The 16,742-nt window shown below is 44.4% G+C and overlaps 2 protein-coding genes across 6 annotated transcripts in view; one reads left to right on the top strand and one right to left on the bottom strand.

Moving 5' to 3' along the window:
- The window catches only part of LOC111080825 (flocculation protein FLO11), a 38,227-nt gene extending 25,106 nt beyond the window's left edge, over nt 1–13,121 (bottom strand). The window contains exons 1-2 of one of the 4 annotated variants that reach the window (XM_022376664.2): nt 13,041–13,121; nt 9,400–9,584 (exon numbers count right to left, since the gene is read on the bottom strand). In XM_022376664.2, the coding sequence (XP_022232356.2) occupies nt 9,400–9,444 (45 nt within the window). In that variant the 5' untranslated portion in view covers nt 9,445–9,584; nt 13,041–13,121. Of the gene's footprint in view, nt 1–9,399; nt 9,585–13,040 lie in introns of those variants that run through there. The other 3 variants (XM_022376665.2, XM_041592970.1, XM_022376661.2) reach the window with 3 other exon arrangements.
- Nucleotides 4,304–8,607, top strand: LOC111080827. Of its 2 annotated transcripts, none has more exons than XM_022376672.2 (7): nt 4,304–4,855; nt 5,456–5,827; nt 5,897–6,066; nt 6,146–6,322; nt 6,388–6,534; nt 6,605–6,868; nt 6,946–8,607. In XM_022376672.2, exons 1-7 carry the CDS (start codon nt 4,595–4,597, stop codon nt 7,046–7,048), a joined length of 1,494 nt encoding a protein of 497 aa, XP_022232364.1. In that variant the 5' UTR covers nt 4,304–4,594; the 3' UTR covers nt 7,049–8,607. The 2 variants fall into 2 exon arrangements, with proteins under 2 accessions (XP_022232364.1, XP_022232363.1); XM_022376671.2 differs by having other exon boundaries at nt 5,885–6,066.
- Nucleotides 13,122–16,742: the final 3,621 nt, after the last annotated feature.

Below are 16,742 nucleotides of genomic sequence, written 5' to 3'. Positions count from 1 at the left end.
CAGTCTGTCTGCTGGGTTCCTGGTATCGTTCTGTTCTTTTTGCCATTTCCCCTTTCTGGGAATGGAAAATAATGGCACAAAGCGAGTAAAATGCGTGCCGGAAACTATGGAACCCTTGTCTGCAACATCTCCCCATTATCATGGCACTGCATACAGTCACAATCGCACTCTCAGTTACAGTTACAGTCGCATTGAAGTTGTGTCTGTGTGGGTTGTACACCTTGCCTGGGAATGGGACTGGGTGACTGTACCATTAAAAAAAGGAAATTTATTTTGACCAAAAGAAAGAATGCGAGAACACCTACAGTAAAATCACACACGGACAGATAAATATTCAGTTATGGGTCGTATATGCATGGCACCCCCCCATCAAATGTAAGTGCCTGCGTATGTGTTATAAAAATCATTTTGACAAAATTCCCCCATAACAATAATACAAAATAAAATTAAAAATCAACCAAGAACAACAAGAATAATCGAAAAATAAGATAAAGCAGCCGATGGCGGAACCGGGCAGAGTGAAAGTCGCTTGATTTATGCCCTTTCCTCATTCTCTCCTGGCAAAGGGAGTGCGGGGAATGTGTAATGAAAAGCGACTGCCGCAGCGGCGACCTGGAAATGTGGAGCACGTTTCGGCAAGTGGGCGTGGAAGCTGCCAAGAGGCACGTCCATGTCTCCTTCCCTCTTTGCATAATATTTACACACATACAATTTCTTCATTTGTGTTATTTTTTGGGTTATCAATGAATAAAATATGAAGCCAAATGCCAGCTCTCATTTCCATTCAGGAAATTGCAATTAAATAATTGAAGCATTGAATTAAATTAAGAAATAAAATATAATAAAATTTAGATTCCCTGAACGTTAGAGAGATGTACATCTTAACATCTGATGTATGAATATACTAAATATATATATTTAGTACATACATACATATATCCATATAGCCCAAAAATTATTATTCTTTTTGATGTGTGAAGGATGCACACAGAAAATGAATTGCCCTGCCCTGAATGGTGTGGAGAATGGGCGTTCATTTTGTAAAAATAATTGCTTTGCTCACGGATTTTTACAGAAATGATTATTGATGAGCACTTTGGCCTATTTTATCAAAATCAAATCCGACACAACAACGTCACCGCCGGCATCCGTCCGTACGTTCGTCCACCGGCCGTCCGTCTGTCGCTGGCAAATGAAGCGTGAAATGTGGCCCGACAATGCGGGCAACGCGCCAGCATACATTAAATCTTGCGAAAGTTTAGCATCAGGTTTCCCCTGCCCCTTACACCCTCTGGCCACAGTGTGCTTAGCACACCTCAGCGAGGGGAAAGGGTCGATTGGATGGGGTTTAAAAGATTTTTGGCAAGTGGCAAGACGACAGATGACGTCAAGAGGCCTGCACGGCAGACATACTTACACCGTAGACCAATTCGACTGTCCAACCTGCCATAGCTCCTCCCCCCGGTCCCCCACGCATAGTCTAGGGTACGTCGCGTAGGCGACAACTTTTTCTTCCAGGAAATCCCCATGATTCACCTCGAGGATGATGTCGCCCCTGGCTGGCATTTAATTGAGATGTGTAAACAGCACAGTCACTCAAATTTCACGAGCCCGACACGTATCAATGAGGAATGAGGGAAATGCCAGGAATGCCAAAATATTGATGGAAGTCAAGCCGAGGCTTTTAGCCAGGCGACGCGTGCCAGTGCCGCGTCCAGTCCGCAAGATATTCCACCATAAGCGAGTATGTGTATACGGATATGTGTGAATGTAATTTCATAGCTGACAGACGACGCGGCATTATCTACTCTATATGAGAGTGTGTGGCAACAAAGATCGCCCGCTGAATGACCAGACACATTTATTTGTTGCCTTTGCCTCATCTTGACAATCAATTAATTTTCCCCCCATCCCCCATCCCAAACCGGAGGCTCCCGCCTCTCCCACTGTCGACAAAGAAAAGTGGCATTGCGGGCGCTAATTGTTTTTAATGCAAATGGCAAAGGATTTAATAGGGAAGACGAGAACACACACAGATGCATTAAGAATGGGTTTTTAAAACCATTTCAATTATGCCATAAGTTTCGCATCAATCTGATTGCCGCTCTGGGTGCTCTGGGTGTGCCTCCCTCTGCTGCCTCTGCTGATGACGGCTCTGTTCCAACGTCAATGACGTCAGCGATTGCAACAGTCTTCAGTGCATCCCCATCCCATGCCATCCAATCTCGGGCAGCTTTGTCTGCGCCAAAGTTCACTGACACTTTCATGAGTTTTCTTGGGTCGACAAAAATAGTTTTTCCACATTTCGCATTCGACCGAGTGGAAATCCTCTTGGAGCATAGAACATTTCAGCGCAGTGCTGGCAGCCACTGGCATTTCTGTGGCATACTATATTATTCGTTTACACATTCATTTTTCGAATGGAAATCTAGTTAATTAAAGTGTGGCTAGCAATAATCAACTAGTAGTTAAAAATATAAATCTACCTCAATGCTGCTTTCGCCACAGCCTTTTGTCTGCCTCTGCCTGCCATAAATGGTCAACCGATTGGTATTTTACTCGACGAAAATCCCACATTCATATTTATGAACCATAAATATGGACTCGTACATACTACCAAAAAAAAAGGAGGTTAACCAATTTGTTCGCTAGCGGCTGCTGAAAGTGACAACAAAAGAGGAGGAGGTGGAGCCCGGCCGATGAATTGTAGATTTTTAAAAATGAGTTTCCGTATTTCATTCAGCTCCCAACCATATTGCATTTTCTATAAATACGGTATGTATTTTCCAACCGTTCTTTTTTATTTTCACTCTCAAACTGAGTCAATGCAATGCGTGGGATGCAAATGCAAATGCAGCTGCAACAGCAGCATCGCTGGTGGCAGCATTTTAATGACCAGTCAGCGCCGAAAATAAATTTCAAATATGTCACAAACAAAATGAGATAGAAATTTTATGCGAAAATGCGAAAATTTGCTGTGCCATTCGGCGTGGGAAGCGATGGCCAAATGCACGGAGTCAATGCGCTCATTAAGCCAACTATTCCTAGCCAAAATCAATCATCCGAAAGGATGAGAATAGAGTTGTCAATCGATTCTCAAGAAGTTCAGGGTTCTCCATTTGAAGGAAAGCTACTGAACTGAACTGAAATGAACCGTACAACAATAGTTCTCTACGATGTACGATATATACGATATACTAGTTGGGTAAACAATAATATTCCACCAGACACCAGACATGTGACGTCTAGGCTAATTTTCATTGCCTCACCGGGGGTACAAGCGACCTTCAGGGCTTGCCAAATATCGCGGCTAATTTGTCAACAGCTTTCCAACAATCTAAATTGTATATGTATACATATTATGTACATATGTACAAATATGTAAATAATATACATGCCAATAGAACTTGTACACACATGAACCAATATGTATAGATATATAAGCATAAAATCCCTAATACTATAATATATGTACCATATGCAAATTTCAACATACACGTACATAAAGATGATGCCAGAACATCATCGAAGTTTCAACTGACAAGGCAAAGCATAATGGAAGAACAGATATGCGATACTCTGCCTCAGCAGTAACAAGCCATGATGAGGCTCCTCCGTGCATAACCTCCTCTGCCTCATAGCTGTAACACTGACTCTTGGCATTTTGCAACCTCCTTGTCTCGGAGCCGAGCCAAGGGAAGCACTTCAAAAGTTTCTTACTTTCAGTTTTTTTTTCACCATTGAGCACACCCCACATTTACATGGCCAAAGTGCAACTCTTTTGGCTGACTATTCAATTTTCAAATATGCTTTAAAGCTTCTGCTTCCGTGAGGGGAGGCTACATACATATCCCAGCGACGCAGCGTAGCCTATTTCTTAATTCAATTATGCTTGCCATTTGGCTTGACGCTTTGACGCTGGCTAACTTCGTTTGGCCGACACTAAAAGCCTCAAATGGGATTAAACGGAAGGAAATGCAGCGGCAGCCTTTAATACATTTAATTTATAGTACGAGTGTACTTAGTAGTTGGGAAACGGGCAATACCGATCGGATTTGATTTTTAAAGAATCAAGCATTTAAATTTCAAAGCTCAGTAAAAGAATACTTAATAATACCAGCAAAATGAATACTTAATCTTACAGTAATAATTAATCTACACCCATACTACATGGATACTTCTTTGATTGCAACCCTGACTATCGATTACGATTTTCATGGGAAATCTGCTCTGATTTAACTTCACTTTTAATTCTGGTTTCATCACAGGAGGCTTCGACCATCCGGCTGAAAATCAGAACAGTCATTCTTTCTAAAATTGTGCCAGCGAGCGGAGCTCATGTAAAGTGAAAAATAAAAAATAAAAATTTTAATTCCTCTCAGAGTCGTTGTGTGACGTGTCGAGCAAAATACTCTAAAACTGCATTCAGCACGCGCGTGTATCTTCCCCCGTTCTCGAGTTTGTTCACACACACATTTTAAAAAGTCGAAAATTCTGCAATTTCTCGCACACACATACATACGCACGCCGGTTTTTGCGAACTCACTTGAAGAAAAAAAAGAAGCGAGAAGCAGCAGAAAGTTGCAAATTCGAAATGGTGACCGAGTCAAAGTCCATTTTGCCCAAGGCCAGCACCAAGGAGGTACAGTGCCAGTCGTCCGACTGCGAGACTTCCATGCAGGAGCCGGTCGGCCAGGTGACCACCCCGAAGAGCGGACGTGTGGGTATCTTCAATGCAGAGGATTTCTTGTCGCGCGCTCAGATGAATGACAAAATCAACAACATCTTGCGCTCGCCCACCAAGCCGCCCAACGGTGTGCGCCAGCGCTCTGTCTACACCAACAACCCATCGCCGGTAAGCCAAAATTGCAAAAGATACTGCGTAATTTTCTTCTCTTTTTATTAAAATTTTTTTTTAACAAAATGGCGTATCATGCTATTAACAGCGTGATAACAGTCGAAGCAGCAGCATTTCCAGATCTCGTTACTTTTTTCCCCTCTCTTCTTTTTCTCTCTTCTCCATCATGCCATAATGTAATTCATCTCGCTATATTCTATGCTTTTTCTTTTTCTCTTGTTTTTGTGTTTTTTTAATTTATATGATTATTATTTAAGAATTGTCTTTACAAATGTGTGTATCTCCCCATTCAGCCACTTCTCTCCTATTATAATTCAATTCAAGATATAAAAATACATACACCAACACATACACATACATATACGTACATGTATGCTAGCCTGTTTGCGGTAACGAGTGCCAACAGAATGCTAGTTACAATTTTGCCACGTCACTTCACTCGATGTGTGCCCTGCTGTCACTTCCTCTCGTTTAAATCGTTTTCTCTCCTGTTGGTATTCAATTATCCTCTGGCACACTCACTTCCTCACCTATTCACTTCCTTCCGGAACTAATTTCCGCTGCTCCCTCTCGCCCACTCTCCCACTCCACCCTTAGCAAACCAGCATGCGCTTTGGAATGGCTGTCGGGCAGCTGTCGCAACGGGTAAGCAACCTCTCGCTGTCCTCCGGAATGGGGTCCAGTGGCCGCATGGATCGCGGCAGCAGCTGCAGCCTCACCGGCAGCGCCAGCGTTGGCACCAACACCATCACCATCAACAACGGTATGGCCAAGGATCAAGCCGGCAGTCAGTCGGCCCGTCCATACGTCCACCTGCCGGGCATACACATGCCCAACATGCCCCCGTACCCGGCTGGGACCATGCAGGAAATAGACACTGGCAACAGGACGCGCAACGGCACGGCACTTACCGCGCGCTATCACAACACGGCCCCCTATGGCTTCGACGGCGAGCAGATCTACTGCCAGGTAAGTGCTTAAGCTTGGCAAACATTATACATGGTCTATGTATCTAATCGAATCTAGGCTGGAACTCAGAACTCCCAGCAGTTGCCGCCGCCAATGCCCCCACCACCATACGCCTTGGGCCGCGTGAGCAGCACACGCATGTTCGAACTCGAGAACAACACACCGCCGCCATGTCCCGGCTCTGGACCCATTGCCATGCCGAACGGCACCATCCAGTTGCGCCTCCGCGAGGGAGTGCGGTGAGTGTGGACCCCCCCCGCCCTTTCCCTTTTATTGAGAACTATTCCTAATGGTTTAACATTTAATTGCATGGTGCAGCATTGACATGACTCTGGACAAGGCGGTGCGCGTGCTCAATCAGCGCAGCATGGTGGCAGTTGCTCTATCGCGCAACTGCAGCAACTCGGCTATGATCCACCCCAATGGACGCATCTTGCAGAGCGGCTCTAAGGTCGAAATTGTCACCTATGACGGCATGAAGGGCAATAACTTTGTGTGAGTATGAATGCATCCAGCCTTTGCCTACTTTTAAATCCTTGTGATATTAAATCCTATTGCAGTCGCTATGCCAAGATGTGGTACAAGGGTGTGAGCTTCACCAGCGAGGCGTGCGCTCTCATCTACCTGGTGGACACAGCCGGGACGCGCACCACAACCGACACTTTCACCGATCTGACCAAGGACTACACCCTGGCAGTGTTCTATGAGTGAGTCCCCCGTCCCGTCCACCGGTTTCTAATCTTCTGAATCTCCATTTAATTCCCAAACTTTTCGCAGCGACTCGCGCCATGGTCCCTCTTATGTGGCTGAAGCCCATGAGGTGATTGCCAGCTCAGTTTACAGCTGTGCTGAGGATGGCACCGAGATCTATGACATAAACGGATTTCGCATCACCCAGGCAGTCGATGGCCTGGTTAAGGTCACTCGTGTCTACAACAAGTGCCTGATTCGTACCAGTCCTGGCAATGGATCGGCCACTTTGACCACTCCTGGCATCCATTGCACTGCCTCTCTGGGCAAGACCTCGCATCTGTTTGTTCGGTGAGTGCCTAAGCCCCACCTCCTGCACCCCTTCATACTGCTGGACTAACTGCTTTGTTTCGTTTTGTCATTTGCAGTCGCAATGAGAAGCGTATGCACTTCGATGGTTCCTGTTTCATTGTACGCAACGCCGGCCACTCCGCCGGCTTCAATGAGAACAACCTGCTCATTGTCTACTGAGCAGCGTAATCCGGAGATGCGGCGCAGTGGTAGCCCATCCCACACACTCACATTCACACACACACGTTAACACATTTCACCTATAACACATACAACAGACACACAGAAAGACACAAACAGCAGCACATTTGAGGGACCTTGACGTGGAGAGGGATTCAGTTAGGATCCCCGCCGAATTTAGGATAATCAAAAGAATCGAAATCCATTTGGGAAATAAGTTAGAATTACCAGTTCATTAGGGAAACATGACACACCATAATCCATAACCCATAACCGAAGCGAAGGGAACTGTTCCTGTTCCCTGTATTGGGAACATCTACCAGGAAACCCCAGCGCGAATACGTTAATACTTATGTTATCTTTCGTTTCGTTTACCATGCCTACACATATAATACTCCATATAACTAGTTGCTACAGGAAATCAGGAGCATTTTTCTGTGCTTCCTTAAACGTTGGCCAAATCAGACTAAATCCCAAGCCGGAACGGAACCGATCCAATCCGAGCCAAGCCGTGCCAGCGTTTGGTGTTCAAAAAGGAAACAACAAACTAAATATCGTTTTGATCTTCGCTGCCTTTTCGGTCTTTGTCAGTTCCCCTAAATTGTTTCGTCGCGCAGTTCAGTTCTAAATTAAAAAACTAAAAAAAAAAAATATAGCAAGTACAGTTAAAAGAAATAGCGCTAAAAAACGTTCCAAAATGTTCAAAATTAAGCACAATTGGTGCGTCTGATTTAGCAACAATTATAGTAGATCAGAGGACGAGTTCTCTTGGGCGTTACGTTTAGGCAACGTAACGCCAGTGTCGATTTATTATTTCTAAGTTACCAGTTGGGATATGTTAGCCCAATTCATTCAATGCAATCCAAGCATGTTCATCCACACCCGTACCGTACCGTACACTCGCACACGTAACCCACACACACACCACAGTATAAAAAAAAAACAACAGAACACATAAAAGATAGAATAATAGATCCTGTGAAAGGCAGAAAGTTAGAATCTATTAAGGTATGAAGCACATTTGTAACTAGTTTATGAGACGCACTCGTCCTGGGAGGCAGACGGATCCCACACACACAAGCATAAGCCTAATATATAGACACACACACGTAATGAGGCACTCCCGCCGGTGGCGGTGTAACTGGCACTGGCACTGCGGCTGTGGCCGGAGCCGGCAAGTGCGACGCTTGCACAGTGGTATTCGCTGGCGTGGAGTTGCGGGCCGCTGAGGCGGTAACTACAGTTGCAGCAGCATCGTTGCTGTTGCTGCCAGTGCTTGAATTCAAGTTGCTAGTGGCACTGGCACTGTCCTCTTTGTCCTCGTCCTTGGAACGCTTCATCTTTCCCCACAAATTGCTTTAAAAGTCTGCAGAACTATAGGAAAATTTTGTTACTTGCGCGTTTGGGGTGGATAGCCAATAACAATAAAAAGTTAAACCCAGTGAGAATGAAAAACCGTCATTAGCCTTACGACAATCTCCAACACCAAAATTTTCCATCATGTAAAAGAGAAATTCATGTGTCCTAAAATCAATACTAAATATATAATAAATTAAAAATGCAATCTGTTCATTCAATAAATTAATTTATGCCTCCAGAATCACAATGGAGAACGTATTTTCCCTACCCTCCAATTCTCTGTTAATTTCTTGGCGCAAAGAAAATGTCAAGTGCCAGTGCCTGCCTCCATGGCTGTACATCTGCGAGTATTTATGCATGTACCTTCTGTCGTGCATGGCCGGGGGGAGTATCGTAAATTTACAACAAAATTGTTTTATGGCCCCACTCTTCCATGCCTGTCTCGCCACCCCACAGGCGGAGTTTGGCGTTTACGCTGTCACCTAAAGTGCCATCAGAGGAGTTGGACGATTTCGCTTCGTTTCTTTTCCCATCTTTAAGATTACTTCAAATTTAATCATTTAAAATTCTGTACGCTTGCAGGGACTGCTTCTATTTCTAAGTAGATGAATATTCAAGAAAATAAATTTAAATATTTGCAGCTATAGAGAGTCGGAGTAAAGCCCTTCCACTTTGATGGGACTTTGGATAAGCTCTTTCGTCGGAGACATCAGGATAAGGACCTTTTTGGGAGATACTTTCCTCAATTGATTTTGCTGCCAAATCAAACTTTGCCAGAATAAAAATAGTGCTTTAAATTCTTCAATCGACACAGCTGTTTGTGAGAAACGTTATCGTGACGTGACAAACCTACGGGGCCAGTGTGTACACAAGAATATTTATTTTCTTGTTGACAGCGTCAAATTACGCACATCAAATGATAGGAAAAGTACATAGATATTTAATTAGTGAATATGTCTTGAACCTGAACATTCAGTTAGGTTAGTCGTTACCTGCAAACAAATCCAAAAGCACAGGGATATCGGATCGGCTGTCATGCAGACTAAAGTTTCCAACAAACTGTACCTGGAGGTGGAGTTGGAGTTGGGCACGCGCCGCGGATGCTGCAGCGCTGGCTGTGGCTGTTGATAAAGATTATTGGATAATGTCTTGGCGGAACTATCTGCCACGTCTGCCTCTGTCATAAGAAGAAAGTTGTTCCATGGTTAAAGATACACACAAAGAGAGAAAGAGAGGGAGTGAAATATGTGAAAGCGAGGAGCGGTGAGGTGAGCAAGGTGCGGAAGCCACAGCGAGCATACAGAAGCAGCGGTAAGTACAAATAGCCCAGCCAGGGTAAGGATCAAAATGTGTCTGTGATAGCTTTATTCAAGTGTGAGTGCTGCCGAACCCAAAGCTGGGACGGGACTCATGCGAGCAAAGGACCCGCCGGGAACAAGGAGCGGACCGCATACACATATGGCATATTCAATGCTCACGCTTGTGTGACTGCCCCTGCCAGAGGAGGAGGGAGAGAGCCACGGGGAGACCTTGTTCGCTTCCATTTACTGCTCGCACCCGTGCCCAACATCAAACGCTTTTCACACTTAATTGGGCGTAAAATTAAATCAGAATTGATTAGAACACTTGAATGACAACAGCCCTGGCCGTGCCGTCGATGTCAATGCCACCAGAGACAGCACCAGCAGCAGCAGCAGCATCATCCTGCCAGCATCTGAGCATCCCAGCTCCCCCACCACTAAGCAATTCCGCTGGCATTCTAAGCATAAACAAACTTTTTGGTTTTCATTTTAGCAGCTGACGCACGGCACGTCGCTGACTTCGGCCACGTTCCTGCTGCTGCTGCTGCTCGAGAGGCTCCTGCCACATCCGAATCCGAGCACACCCGAGACTGAGGAGACCCGAACAGAACGCACTAATTGCTGCCGGCAACTTCCCTGTGGCTGCCGCTGTCGTCCCGCTATCACTTTTTCATCGGAAAGTTTATGCAATTGAATTTCCCCCCAAAAATGGAATGGGATTGGAAACAGGACGGGCATCAATTTTCCTGCATTATCGTTTAATGAGCCGACAATTATGCGGGGCCTCCTCTGCTTCGGCACTCTGCACGTACATATATAGATGTACAGACATTCAATCAACTTTAATTCATGGCCATAATTCTTCGAACGAGTTCATTTCACATGCAATGCATTTGGCCAGGCCAAGCGGGAAATCAATTCGATTTCCGGCCATTGAGACATGGCTAAATGGCAGGCATGGCATGCCAACAGAGTACAGGTAGGATAATTACATTTTAACCAGGTTATTGGAGAGGAGAGACGAGCCAACGGTAATGGATAAATGCACATCTTCCGCCGCCTTCGGGGGCCAGGCTCCATTTAATGGGAAATGGATGGCAGTGGATGGAAACGGAAATTTATGAAAAGGGTCCCAGGGGTAAGTTGTTGTAGGAAAACCAGCAAGAAGTACACACCATAATCTTACACTTAAAGTTGATAAAAACAAAATTGTAAATGACTTTCAATTCGCTTTCGCAAACCTCTCACGAGCACTTCAAAGGACAGCAGAAAAGGCCCCCGACAGACGCCAAGGGAAAGTGAGCGTGGCTCATTGTATTGGATGGATTTTCATCACATATCCAGTCGGTGACAGCAATCAAATCAATCACACCAGCCACCACCTGAGTGGAGCAGGCAGTTCAAAGCGGGGGCAAAGATGAGAAATGAAATTACCTTGCTGACCTTTGGTAATGTTTTTGCGATGCGGCATCGATTTGTGGCAAAACTTTGGGTTAAGTACAGCTGCCAATGCAGTTAACTAGATTCGATTTAATAATTTATGTATTAAAAACGACGAGTATGGTCGAATTCATTGGTGCCGACTAATATCGAATGCAATTTGCTTAATTAAAATTCACTCGAATTAAATTAAGTTTCGTCTGGTTGAACCACATTCCGAGCTTCGTTAAAGTAATTGCAATCGAGATTCCCAACTAATCTGCAGTCTAAACAATCCATAATGGACAACACTTCTGCTCCCACGTGGCATTTATCAAGTTTGAAGTGTTAATTTTAATTCGATTTCACCCAAAACAAAACAACACAAAATACTTGGAATAACAAAAGTGTCAACATGAGTATAATTGAGTTTAATTAAGCTGCAAAGTAAATCCTCTCAACACTCTAATTTGGATTGACAGGGCCGGGAGGACCGACCAACAGAAATGTAAAATATTTGCCCATAATCCACTTGGCAACGGCCTAACCAGAAATGATGGCAGTCCAAATGGAGGCGGCCTCTTCAATGGGCAAACTTTCGGATAAAAGAGGTACGTGCCAAATGCTTCTAATACTCGTATTTGCTGGAGCCAAAGTTCGTACAATATAGTAGCAAGTTGCGATCTGGAAATTTATGCATGGCCGAAGGCCAAATGTTTTGCTGGCCCATCTTTGGGCCATGTCACATGCTCCTCACGCCCACACCGTGTGGGTCTGGGTCTGGCCATTGTCTGTCATTGATGTCAGCTGGCGTCGGCACAGGTTTCCAAAGGTTTCCAGGGCATGCCATGCCATGCCAGGCTTAATTAAGTTGCCACCATGTTGTAGGAAATCTCTTCAATGCGCTGCGCATAAACCGAAAATCTCATTATTTCCCATCGAATGTCATTACCACGTTGTGTCTGGCCTTCAATTGAAGTGGGTTCGTTCTGTTGCTCGTGCTCCCACAATTTCCAGTAGCAGCCATCGCCTCAGTCCCCAATTTCAATTAACGAATTCATTTTAATTAACGCTTTAATTAAGTCTAATGGTAAAATGTTGTTATGCATTCAACTTGCTTATGTAGCTCTTTATTTTTTGTATTTTTCTCGCTTCCCCATCCTTGGTATAGCCATTTCCCTGGCCATGTGAATGCAAATCGAATTACCAACGAAGCGAAGGCCAAAAAATGCTACAATCTGATGTGCACCGTGTGTCTACCATTCGTGAGTTTTGGATAAAAGCTGGCTGACCAATCCAATTATTATCACCTCTTCGATGCTGATAAATGCAGTTAATGCTGAAGGCAGGATGTGGCAGTCACTTTCAGTCGTTGGAAATTTGATTTAGCAAAAAGGGCGCCGGATGCGTTTTTGCAATTGCATCATTTGCCATAAAATGCAGTTTGAGCACTGATTTTTCCATTTCCGGACCTACAACGTCAGATATAAATTCATGGAGCAAGAAGTCAGGGAAAACGTCGCCCCCACCCACATCCGTTATGATTTGTATTGCAAATTGTATTGCGTTCAAAGTTTACCGTAACTCTTAGCGAACGATCAAGATAGATTTATTCTAGTGTATCTTCTGTATAATTGCCAGCAAACTCAGGCTCTGTGGGCAATCTGCTGGATAGATCTACGAATATGTGACTCAATTTCAAGCTTTCGGTGCACTGCAATTAACGTGTGATGTTGGGTGTTGTACGAGTATACATATGTACATATCAAAATTTGCGGCTTTGTGTTGACTCAAGCAGATACAGTTACAGATACATAGTTACAGTGTTACAGGTAATGCTACGTATACATAGCAATATGCCAAGGGAAGCGAGCTGTTTTGGTACTGCTGTAAGATGATTTTATGGTACTCACGTTCTGTACGAGGCCATTGATGCGGCTTCCATCTGTAGCTGCAGCAGCAGCAGCCACAGCTCCCGTCCTGGTGGCTCCTGTTCTAGCTCCTGCGGTTCCAGTTACAGTTCCAGCACCAGCCCCTTCTCGTCCTCTTCCCTGTCCCGTTGCCGTTGCCGCTGCCGTTGAATTTGACTTTGATGATATGACCGCGCTAGAATGCGGCAAGACAGCAGCAGATGTGGGCGATGACAAGGGATTGGCGGCTGGATGCTGGCAGGGATTGGTGTATCTGCTGCTGTAGTTGGAGTTGGAGTTGGTGGTAGGCAGGGGAGAGGTTGGCGGTGTGGGTTGTTGTGGAACTGAGGGGCCCGTTCTGTTGCGTAAACGGGCCAAGGCACTCCGTAAACCCTCCGTATTGTCTTTGTCGGGCCCCCTTCCAAATGAAATGCATCCGCAGAGCACTCTCCCAGCCTCCGCCTCGGCCTCACTTACGCTGCCCCGCCCAAGTGCCAAGTTCTCAGGTGTGTTTGCGTCTTGGATGGAACTCGACTCCTTGTTGGCTCCAATTCACATTCGTGCACACATTCCGGATTAAAATGGGTACGACTAGCCGCAAAGTTTTGGATTCATCTCTGGAATATCAAACACCAGCCACAAGAAAAACCAAATCACACTTCTCTTCGGTCTGTGGCCAATTCCGAAAACTAATTCCAACTTTTGTGTCTCGTCTTAACACGTAAGAGCTGTGTCTGTCTGTGTGCGTAATGCCTAATGCACTTTTAATCGAATTCAAATGCTCCAGAGACGACTGTACTAGAATGTACTAGCAAAGTTTTCTTCAGAAATGTCAGTGGGTCGCCGAGGTCGTAGAGTAGCTGCAAGAAAATAATAAAAATGATGCTACAAAATTTGTTTTATTCAATTAAGTAGTATAAAATGTCCCACCAGTTTTGGCAGGAACTAAAATAACTATAATTGTATAATTAAAATAGTCAAAAAAAAGATTAAACTAGCGTGGTGAAAGAATAAACCTTTTGCAGTTCTTACACTGCGTAAAAAGTTTTCTTAAAAACTGATTAAAAGATGAAAATAGTTTGCCCTCTGAAGGGATAACCAGATAATTGCAGGGTCATATTTAAGTTTTACAGCAAAGTTCTTCTGTTTGCGCATTTTTAGAAATTTTCAACTTTTTTTCCATATTTTAAAATTCTCGGACCAGGGTTATGACCCTACGCCGGATGAAAAGAATCCATGTTATTGTTAAGAGAACTTTCGGTAGCAAATGTCCATTAAATTCATCCCCAGACAGGAAAAGTCAAAGTCAAATGCGAAACCAACATTGAGGGTAAAGTTTATTCTTTCGATTCGGTCTGTATGGATCAGGAGAACTCCTAGGAGGAACAAAAGGTTGCCTGGGTTTGAAAGTGAAACATAATTTCCGACACACAATTAAAATCATGTCCCCTAGGCGGTGCCCTCTTTTTCCTCTGACATTTCCCTGCCACAGGCTGCTGAACCCTGTCTCGGTTTCAGCTTCTGTCGCACCTCCTGTGGCGTCTGGTCTGTTGTTGCCATTTTAACTGTGTATGTGCGCCTCAACGTCGCTTATGGGGTCTGGGAGGTGTTGTAGTTGTGCCTCAGAAAAGAGAGGAATATACATATTGAAATTTAAATGCCTCCCTGCGTAGCCATGCCATGCCATGGCAGGAGTGAAAGGATTATTTAATGCAGCAACATACTCCTACGCTCATTCCTATTCCTTAATAGCTTTTTTACTGGAACAGTTGTCGACAGACCATCTGAAAAATGTTGCACAAATGAATGCACAGGAACATTTACATAACAGCAGGTGAAAACTTTGATAAGCGCCTGAATACGAAAACAATTTGCCGGCTGCCAACTTAATACTTAGCAACAGCTTATCATATCCGATTCATGGTATTTCCACTAAGAGGACACTGCATTGCCTTTGAACTCCACTCGCTACTGGCACCTTATAGGAAAATGGTCAGCACACAAGTGGCTGTTATACCCAGCTGTGTTCAAGAGTTGCGGAAAGAGCAACAGTCGAGAAAGGAGGGATACCAAGGTCACTCATTCTGGCCATTCAGCTCATCATATCACAGGCCACTGCCTTCTCTTTTCAGATGAAATTCAACTGATTTCGTTGGAATTATCCCTTTTTAACCACCACACAACTAAGGTTCCGAATTCCCAAGGGTTGGCCATATACAGAGCATTAATTTTAATGCCTTTCCCCTCGCTGCGTCTCGATAAAAGAGCAAAGAAATAAAATAAACTTTAAGGACCGCAAAACAAATGCTGAAAGAGCCACCGAATGCAAATTTGCATTCATAATCAAAGAAAATGGCGTCTGGGAAACATCTGATTCCTGCCCAGACGACAACAGAAGCCACGAAGCCTTTAAGCCAGAGTCTTACGGCCAGAATCCCTCAACTAAAAGTTCGCCTCGCTCCGCCCCTCGACAGGTGAATGCAAATTGACAAAGTCATTAAAATGTTGCTGTTGCTGTTGCTGCTGCGGTTGATAATAATCATTTACGGCAAATGAGTGGGGAGATGGCAGGACAATGACAGGAGTCGACTCGAAGTAGGAACATTGTGGTGGCTGGGAACGAATGCTTTGGTCAACCAGAAAAGAGGCCAATAAACACGGCCATAAAAGCAACCACTCCCCACTCCACCCCCTTGGCTTTTCATCAACACGGGAGCAATGTAAGTACGAAAGAATGAATGAGGGGAAGCCATTGTAAACGAAATCATTTTCTGGCTTTGCTGTTTAAAAAAAATTTTCTGCGGATTCATCATTGTTGGACGAGGATGTGTTCTGTGTGTGGTTTTCTTGGGTTCGCTTCGAAAGCAATTTGCCAGCCAGCCATGGAAGCAATTATTTTCTCATATTACGTATACGCAACGCGTGCCCAATGCTCTGGTAACAGATTTATTCTTTCATTAGAAAGCAAACAAGCGTTTTCCATTATGCTGCTGACTTTTCTTATTAAAACTCAAACAGAAGCGAGAGACCAGCTGCAGAAGCCATCGCAAATTGCCGCCTAGCATTATTTACATAATTCTTCTTGGAAGGACAAAAAGTGGACCCGCAAAAAGGCAACAAAATTCTCATTAAAAGCTAGAAAACTGTACGGTAAATTAGCTTGGGGCCAGCTTTGAGACGATGAGAAGGGCAAGCGTTTAGCAGAGATGGAGCAGGATCGGCCAGGATAGTAGTAATGCCTCCAGGTTGAGAGCCGTAAGCTAATTTAATGCATAAATATTTCCATGTATCACTTAAATTACTTATAATTGATTTCCATCCTCCGTTCGCACATCATTACTCATACGCAGCGTTGCCCCCGGCCGCCCTGTAAACCCTCAGCACGAGCACTGACAGGTGAATAATCACAATCACATTCAAAATGGTCATCATCGTGATGAGCAATCATCCCCGGCAATGCCACGGTTTCTCCCCAGTTTCCGCTCGAATGTTGGGAGAATCGATTATCTCCCATTGGTTTTGATTGATGTCTGCTTCCGCAGACCGATAATGATTATGTTTATGATGAAGCCACTAATTTATAATGCGGAGAAACAAAGGCACCGTGCCAGCTCATAAATCAAAATTGAAGTTTTCATTGGGAAGCCATTTTCAAGAGCTCAGGTGTAACGGAACCATGATTATGTACATACTATACATGGATGA

This window comes from Drosophila obscura, unplaced genomic scaffold (genome assembly GCF_018151105.1).
Source record: "Drosophila obscura isolate BZ-5 IFL unplaced genomic scaffold, ASM1815110v1 contig_186, whole genome shotgun sequence".
Lineage (NCBI taxonomy): Eukaryota > Metazoa > Arthropoda > Insecta > Diptera > Drosophilidae > Drosophila > Drosophila obscura.
The sequence above is the reverse complement of the archived record's forward strand: the minus strand, read 5'-3'. Positions and strand labels throughout refer to the sequence as shown.